The sequence below is a fragment of the Spermophilus citellus genome (assembly GCF_964194105.1).
Source record: "Spermophilus citellus genome assembly, chromosome: 11".
NCBI lineage: Eukaryota > Metazoa > Chordata > Mammalia > Rodentia > Sciuridae > Spermophilus > Spermophilus citellus.
This window is the reverse complement of record NC_138192.1, coordinates 132,557,440-132,565,424: the sequence shown is the minus strand read 5'-3', so window position 1 is coordinate 132,565,424 and position 7,985 is coordinate 132,557,440. Positions and strand designations below refer to the sequence as shown.

At 54.6% G+C, this 7,985-nt stretch overlaps 1 protein-coding gene across 10 annotated transcripts in view; it reads right to left on the bottom strand.

Moving 5' to 3' along the window:
- Window positions 1–693: 693 nt before the first annotated feature.
- Window positions 694–7,985, bottom strand: part of AGAP1 (ArfGAP with GTPase domain, ankyrin repeat and PH domain 1) — a 496,078-nt gene continuing 488,786 nt past the window's right edge. For all 10 annotated transcript variants that reach the window (XM_081261162.1, XM_081261161.1, XM_081261163.1 and 7 more), the window contains one exon: window positions 694–7,619. In XM_081261162.1, coding sequence (XP_081117288.1) covers window positions 7,416–7,619 — 204 coding nt within the window. In that variant the 3' untranslated portion in view covers window positions 694–7,415. The remainder of the gene's footprint in view (window positions 7,620–7,985) is intronic.

Genomic DNA, 7,985 nt, shown 5'->3' with positions numbered 1-7,985 from the left:
CATGCCACCCTGAGTGTGGGCCACACTTTTGGCTGGGACAGTCAGGAGGCACTATGCACTGTGAGCTTGGTCCCCTCTGCACTGTGAGCTTCCTGTGCGCTGGAAAATTAGGAGGAAGTGTCAGTACTTGTGAGCAGGGAGCAGGTCCCCGGTGTGTGCAGAAGCCCGGGAAGGCCCTCACCACACCCCCAACTGCAATGACGCCTGGGTGGTGGCGTTTGGGGTTTTACCCTCCTTGTACTTCTCTGACTTTGGGGAAATAAAGACACAGTGAACATCGTGTGAGAATGTCACAATAATGCTCGTGACCACAACGCCATGAGGAGTGGAACCCTGGCCTGGTGTCATTCCCTGGCTGCCCGCTGCCTCCCTGCCCCTCCTCTGTGGCAGCCTGGAGCAGTGCAAAGACACAGCTGAGGTTCCTGGACTGCCGGGGTCCAGTCCGACGTGCTGGCCGGGGAAACCACGTCCTCTGGGGGGGGGGGTTTCTGTCCCTGAGAATGAGATGAAGCAGCAGCCCCTTCCCTCCTTCCACTCCGCAGCCCCTGGGCCGGGTCCCTCAGGTGGGGTGGCAGGCCCAGACCGTCCCTCTCATGCAGTCCAAGCCCTTCTCTGTGACAGACCTTCCCTGGAGGAAACCCCATCAGCCGTGACGAATGACCAACACCAAACACGGAGTCCACGGAAGCGTCGTAGATGTATTTTCATTTCTTTATTAGAAAGAGGCCTCTACGCTATAGCCACCTCTCTCCGCGACTTCACACGGCTTTCTTTTTCTTTTCCCCTTAGAATACTGTACAGCTGACACAAAAAAAATCCCAAGGCAGGAAAATACAAACGGGCATATTTAATCCAAACGAGGTCATATGAAATAACAAGCAGAGTGAACTGTCTGTCCATGGTTTTAATTACAGTACAAACAACATAAATAAAGCGTCATTGAGCCATCGTGAAACATGGAGTTGCCGAATGAGGTAATATAAAAACAACCCAAGTGACCCCTGTCTCTGGATGGACCCGGCTGCCCTTCCATCTTCTGTACATGGCTATTTACAGAAACAGAAACGTGCTGCAAGGTGGGCTGAGGTGCGGCCTTCCCTGTCCACCCCAGATAATGTGCCTCTGTGTCACCTCTGATCTGTTCCAGCCCCCTTTCAGAAACAGGCTCCCACGCAAGATGAGGACCAAGGCAGGCCGGTGGGACAGAGGGGCCGTCCACGGGGCAGTGCTTTGGGACTCTTCCGCACATTAAGGTCATTCCCCCAACACTATGGAGCATTTCTACATCACCTCCTGGCCATCTGGGGCAGCCCAGACCTGCTCCAGCTCCCCGTGTGCCCCTGAGGGTCCTGGAGAGAACGCTGCAGCGGCCCCAGGGGGAGGTGGGCAGGGCGTGAGTGCTGGCTGCCTGGACTGGCCCCCACTCTCGGCCCCTTGGTCCCCTCTGCTCCCGACCCTGGTGACCTGGCATGCTGCACAGACATTTTCACTGGCTCCTCGGCTGAGGGCAGCGGGCTGCCCAGCCAGCGTCTCTGCACGAGGCCTGCCAAGACCTCCATGAGCTGGTACTACACAGCAGGGGGAGGGCCCAGGGCTGCTTCCTGGAGCCCACTCTGAGTGGGCACCCTTGGTGGGCACAGGTCTTCTAAGAGATCTACAGTTGACTCTAGCAGCTGCTTTCAGGGCTAGTGTGGGTGCCACCTGGCACTGAGTGACAGGGTATAATGGGCCCCGGGTGCTGCTGTCAGCTGCTGGTGTGTTCAGGGCTCTGCCCTCCCCGTTGTGTCTCCCACCTCTTGGTCCTTCTTCCACCTGCACCCGACACTCCCAGTGCACACCACAAACAGGCCCCCAGACACACAGCCCTGAGCCAGCCGGGCTCTCACGTGGGGGAGGCGCCTGCTGTGGACCTGCAGCAGCTGAGTGCTGGGTGCCCACCCCTAGGCCCAGGCACTGGGTGGGAGGAGGCCCCCCGACAGGGGCAAACCCCAAACCAAAAACACCTGGTGATGGAACACGGGAGAGCAGGCTTCCCAAGGTCCCCCTGCTGTGCTGCTGCAGGTGGGAGGTCACTGCACCGAGACACCAATGCTCCTAAACCAGCTTAAATCCCTTCAGGTAAAGACTTGTTTCACAGAATCCCTTTCCAGAATAATCCATGGAGAATAATAACCTCTAATGTCAACCCCGACACAGGATGCAGACCCACGTTTAAACAGCAGCAGATTTACAATGTACGCAGGGAATCTGTTAATATTTTTTAAAAATTTGGGGCAGGGTTGCTTTCCTAAGGGGGGGAGTACTTCTGGTTTGAAACACTAAGGTCTAAGTTGTTAAATGTCATCTTTCCCCCATGAAGTCGGACATGGGCCCTGATGCCTGGTTTCTCCAGTCAGGGACATCTCGGGTCCAGGGTTACCTCCTGGCAGTGATGGAGAGTCTGAGGGCTGCTGCTTGGCAGCTCATCTACCCCAAGGTGCTGGGCCCCTCCCTCCTCTGCAGAACTGGAACATTTGGGCTGAAAACAACCTAATTTAGATGCTTGAGTGTCGAGGACCCACCAGGCAGGGCGCAAGCAGAAGAGAGTGCCAATCAGAGGTGCAGCAGGGTCCAGGAGTCCCCTGCTCTGCCGTCTGCCAGCACCACACCTGGGCGAGCAGGCCAGGCCTGGTGGGCTGCTCAGGGACCCGGGTGATGGGCTTGAAGGATGCCTGAGGCCTGGGCCCTGGCTTAGCTTCCGGGTGAGGGAGGAGGGTGGCAATCACCTCAGATGTGACTTCAGGACGTGAACAACCCGAGTCCCAGGAGGCAGCTGGAGATAAATCCTGTCCCCTTTGAAGGAAAGAGGTGTCTCCAGCACATTTCTATTCGAATTCCTTCCTGACTGCTTTTCAATCTGTTTGCTTGGAGGCCATAAATACAACTCAGGGGAGTTCTAGAAAAGTCTCAGTGACCTTGTCAGGGAGAGGGATGGGGGCAGAGCAGATGGGTGGGGAAGCCATGAGGCGGCCAGTCACACCTCTGCTGGGGAGAAGCTCCACTGAGGCCAGGCTGGACTTGCCCAGGCAGGGGTGCAGACTGCCCCCTCCGGTTTCCTCCCAGAACACTCTTAAATGCCGGGAGGAAGAATAAGGGCCCTGGCACCTAGGACACAGCTCAGGCAGGGGGCTGCGCAGGTCCCCTTTCACCAAATTCAGACACAATGTTGACCTGGGCCTTGGGGGGGGGGAGGTGGGTGCTTCAGTGGGCTGGACACTTGCCCTCCAATCAACCTCACAAGCTTGTCTGGTGGGGACAGGGTGGCAGAGCCTAAGGCCACACTCAGCCAGTGCAGGGTGCCTCCAGCAAGCACTGATCCTTGAGGAGAAGAAAAGGGCACCAAGGTGAGGACCAGCCAATGCCACCAGAAGGGCACAGGAGGGAGAAGGGTGGCCTTGACCTGGGGCAGCGTAAATAATGGCATGGGGCAATGCTCGGCTCCCTCCTCTGGAGATGACCACCAAGAAAATGAGCAACGTTCTGACAAGTGGGGGCTGAGTGCACTGTCCCCTGCACGTAGGCCCAGTTCCTCTCTCCTGTGCCACTGCCACCTCCCAGGACAAGGGGTGTGAGGACACAGTGCCAGCTGGGGCTGGGTGTCCAAGTGTGTGCTGACTTCATTTCTGTTCCTAACAAACGCTCCCGATCCCTGGGCTTCATCCCTGCCAGGTGTGAGCTGGCGTCCCCCAGGCCAGGTGGAAACCTGCCAGGTCCACAGGTGAGGGTCGAGCCCGAGGGCTGGTGGCTGCCTAAGGCTGCCTGCCTGCACCCTCTGGGGAGAAGGCAGGGCCAGGGGGACTTGTCTGTCGACCGACCAAAGCTCTTTCTCAGCAGACCACATTCTTCCAATGAAGTTACATCTTGGTGTAGATGTCACAGGGTGGCAAGCCTGGTGTCCACGCCACAAGGCAGAAGACGCCTCTAATCGACCTCATCAGGCTGGGAGGAATTGTGGCAAAGGGAGCTCTCGTGCGTGGACCTGTACTTGAGCTGCAAGAGGCCGTTTGGCCAGACTGGCCTGCAGAGAATGTGCCCAGTAGGGACTACAGGCAAGAGTGACTCTAGCTGGGGGTGTAGCTCGGTGTGTGGACCATGTGGCATGGTCTTGGATTCCACCCCCAGCCCTGGAAAAAAGAGCTCACTCTCTTCTACCTTTCCGGGCTACATAAACACTGTGTGTCCTTGCTAGGAGATAGGACAGTGCACCATTTGAGAGAGCAAAGGCTCATGAATCCGTTCCTCCCTCTTGAACTGCTCATCTCCTGGGGCCATTACTGGGGTGCTGGGCTTGGTACCCTCCTCTCCTCTCCCCGCAGCACCTGAGGTCTGTTCATCCTGGTCAGAATCGTAGCCCCTTCCCCTGCAGGGACCCCTGGCTGCTGAAGAAATCCTGCCAGGTCTGTGCCTCACACTTCACAGGTCAGTGACCACAAAGCCAAGCTGCAGCACTGCCCAGGTGCTGTCTAGATCCCCATGCCATGGGCTGCTCCTGGGCACCCCCAGCTGGCTCTCACCTCGGGAGTTTCTACTCCAACAGAAAGGTCATGTGGACTCTGCAGTGGTGGCTACTCATGTCACCCTCTCTCTAGAGGGTGGAATGTAGACAGGAAGTTCCAACCCCCTTTCCGTACTGTTCATTTCTAACACTGGCTCCTGGCCCCTGCTTCCTCCAGACCCAGCGTTAGTAAGCTTTCAAATGGGAGCAGGAACACTGTCGGCCAAGAAAGGACCAGAGCCTGACACAGGCACGTGAACACATTAGCCACCACTCTCCTTTATTTGACAGGAAATCCTCAAAACCCCACTGCTGCTCTTCCGTCCGTTGCCAAAATGTGGGATCCAGAAAGTGGGCAGCCTTGGGCCAGGGCAACATGGCCACAAATGGCAGGGAGGGGCAGGAGGGAGGGAGGGAACGGGTCCAGCACTCAGGCTGTGGAAGGTGAAGTGAGACAAGAAGTCATTTGGGAAAATATTATATTATAAACACATATAGTATGTACACACTCATATACATCCCAAGAGAAGCCTTACAGGGAATTCCGTTTCTTTTCAAAAGAAGGCTCCACTATGATAAAGCATTCCTAGAGTGGGAATTAACTACAATGAAATAATTTAAGATTTTCATTTATATTCTATCTGTGTTCTCTACAGAAGGTCTACGGTGTATAGAGGCAAATGTGTATAGCAGGACTGGATGCTAATGTATTCTTCAAAAATAGGCAATGACATTTTTTTCTCTATTCACATTTAAAATAACTACACAGTGATGAAACACAGAATTAGAAGCCAAATGGAGGGATTATAGAACCACGGTCGAGGTTCTCGGAACTGTGGCTTGCTGCACCTGTGATAGTTCTGGATACCGGTCAGTTCCTCTGAGCTTAATTAACATTAGAAATCTCCGTGAAACACTTACCCACATATAAATTCTGTGTAAAGCTTTATTTTCCCCCACCTACTTTAATTTTTTTTTAAAAAGTGAAAGAAGAGGAAAAACTCTTACAAAATATAAGGTTTAATATATGAGAGCAAGGAACTTCTCCTGTGGCTGCTGAGCCAAGAGGCTTCACGTTCCTGTGCTATGTCAGCCCAGCGCCCCGTGTTTCCATGTGACAACCTCCTTCAGGGCCACGTGGCCACAGGGCTCTGGGTAGAGCTGCCCCTTTCGTAATGTAAGGTGCATCGTGGTTTGCTTTTCTACCCTTGACCACCACATTGAAGGGGACCTGAGTCTGAAGCCCCCGATGACCCCATGATGGCAAACTAGTAAAATGGGGAGGGCCTGGTGCCACGCTGCCCGGGGTTCTCTGGACCTAGGTGGGGCTGGCACCATGGGCAGCTGCTCCCCAGGCGCCTTTGCCACAGAGCAGGGTCTGGGGTTCAGAAAATCCCCCTGTCCTGCCAGAGCTCCTCGTTCTGGGTGGGCAAGAGTGGTCTCAGATCTACAACACACCTTCAAAGAAGAAGTCGTGCTCCTTCACCCCCTTCCTAATACGAGACGATCCAGTGTCTTTTTTCTTCCCTTTCTCGATTTTAATAAGCAAATTGTACCACCATCTTATTTTGATCTGTTCCTTTTTAAAGGCTGTATATCACATTAATGGAAGTGTTTACTGCTGGGAATATTTTCCATGTACAATGATCTGTAACCCTCTTATCTCAACTAGTTGCACATTATTAGTTCACATCCAGTTCAATTTATAAATTAACAGAGGTGCCATTTGTCTGTACAAAAATCAATGCATATTTATGAACTTCTTTTATTCAAATAGATTTTCACACATCTTACCTAAGGACCTAAGACAGAAGCCTGGGTAAGGCAGGCCGTGCCGCCTGGGAGTGACTGAGGCCTGGCACATCCACCTTGGCCAAAGGACAGAAAATCTCTCTCACTTTCAGGAAAAAAAAATAGCCTTTCATGTATTTACTTAGTTTACCAAATGCACTCAGGAAGCTGCTGCCAGCTAGATTCACTGTTTCCTTTTGAATTTCCAAGTTATTCTTATTTATTTTTTCCATTTTGTTTTTGCACCAAGGAGACTGCAGTCAAATAATACTCAGCAACTGATTTCCTCTCTTTGGACTGAAAAATTAAACAGATACTAAATTATGACAGTGAATTTAGAAAGGAGGGCTCCGAGGGCTCGAAAGAACATGCCTGGGATAATACGATGCTTCTCAGAGTATGGCAATCACATCGCGGCAATCACCGGAGCGTGCCCGTGACTACCTCCTGGGCTAATGTGCTCTCTCCTCAGTGATGAGTAATCATGTCCTATTAAACAGCGGTAATGCTGGAAGAACTCAACTATACAAGCGTAATGAAGCCAGTATTCTCCCTGGACAGATTAGCTACAACTGATTTGACACATACCATCATAGGGGCTTCAGACCTGACAAACTCTGGGCTGGCTCCTGATTTATGCCGTCAAGCTCCTCGGAGAAGAGATGAGATCCGGGCGCTCCGTTGGGTGGAGGTGAAATGGACTCCTGTGCTTAACTGCCAGTAGGGGAGGTGCCCCGGCTCCTCGCTCCTCACCTCCCACCCGCTCCCGGCCCTCGTCCCTCGTGCCCTGCTCTGTCCAGGGGCCACCGGGGCAGGGGTCCCACGCCGTGTGCTATCGTCAAGGACCCGAGGCGTGCTCTCCCCCGCGCGGCGTCGGGAGTCCGTCGAAAGGAACCGCCTCTGCAGCCTCCTGGCCTCTTCTTCCACCCTCGAGGAGGTCCGGGTTGGGAGGTTTCTGGGGGTGAGTGGGTGGTTGGGCGGGAGGTGGCCACCAGGAAGAGGGAGGGGACGTGACAGGACTCACGTGCTGTGACTTCCGAGAGCGGACGGCGAGGCGGGGTCCCCGGCGTGGTGGGCAGGGGCGCCGCTCTCAGATGATGCTGGGCACCCTCCCGCTGCTGTTGTTCCGGTTATTGTTCTTCCGGGACAGGTTGGGGGTGGCCATGAGCACGAAGCGCTCGTCGGGGCAGCCGTACTGCAGCAGCACCTCGGTGCACTCCTGGCTGGAGGCCTGCCGGGCGTAGGCCAGCGCCGTGTTCCCGTGGGCGTCGCGGGCCATGACGTCCACCCCGTACTGCGGAGGAACAGAAGCCCGTTAGTGCCCGGGGACCAGACGGCAGGGAGCGAGGGGCAGCTTCCCCTTAAGCCCTGCACGTGGGAACTGGCTACCGGGGACTGGCTGGGGGCCGGAGTGGCCAGGGTCAGCGGGGCCAGCGGCGCCGGCGCCTGGGAAGCTCACCTTTGCCAGCGGATGCCCTTCCCTGCAACACGAATGGGTTGGGACAACTCTGAATCTTGTTGTTTCTACTTCAACTTTCCATTTGTAAATGAAAAAAATAATCACTTAAAAAAATCTCAGAGGCAATTCATTTTCATTGTCGAAAACACATAAGTAGGGCTGGGGATGTGGCTCAAGCCCTAGCGTGCTGGCCCGGCATAC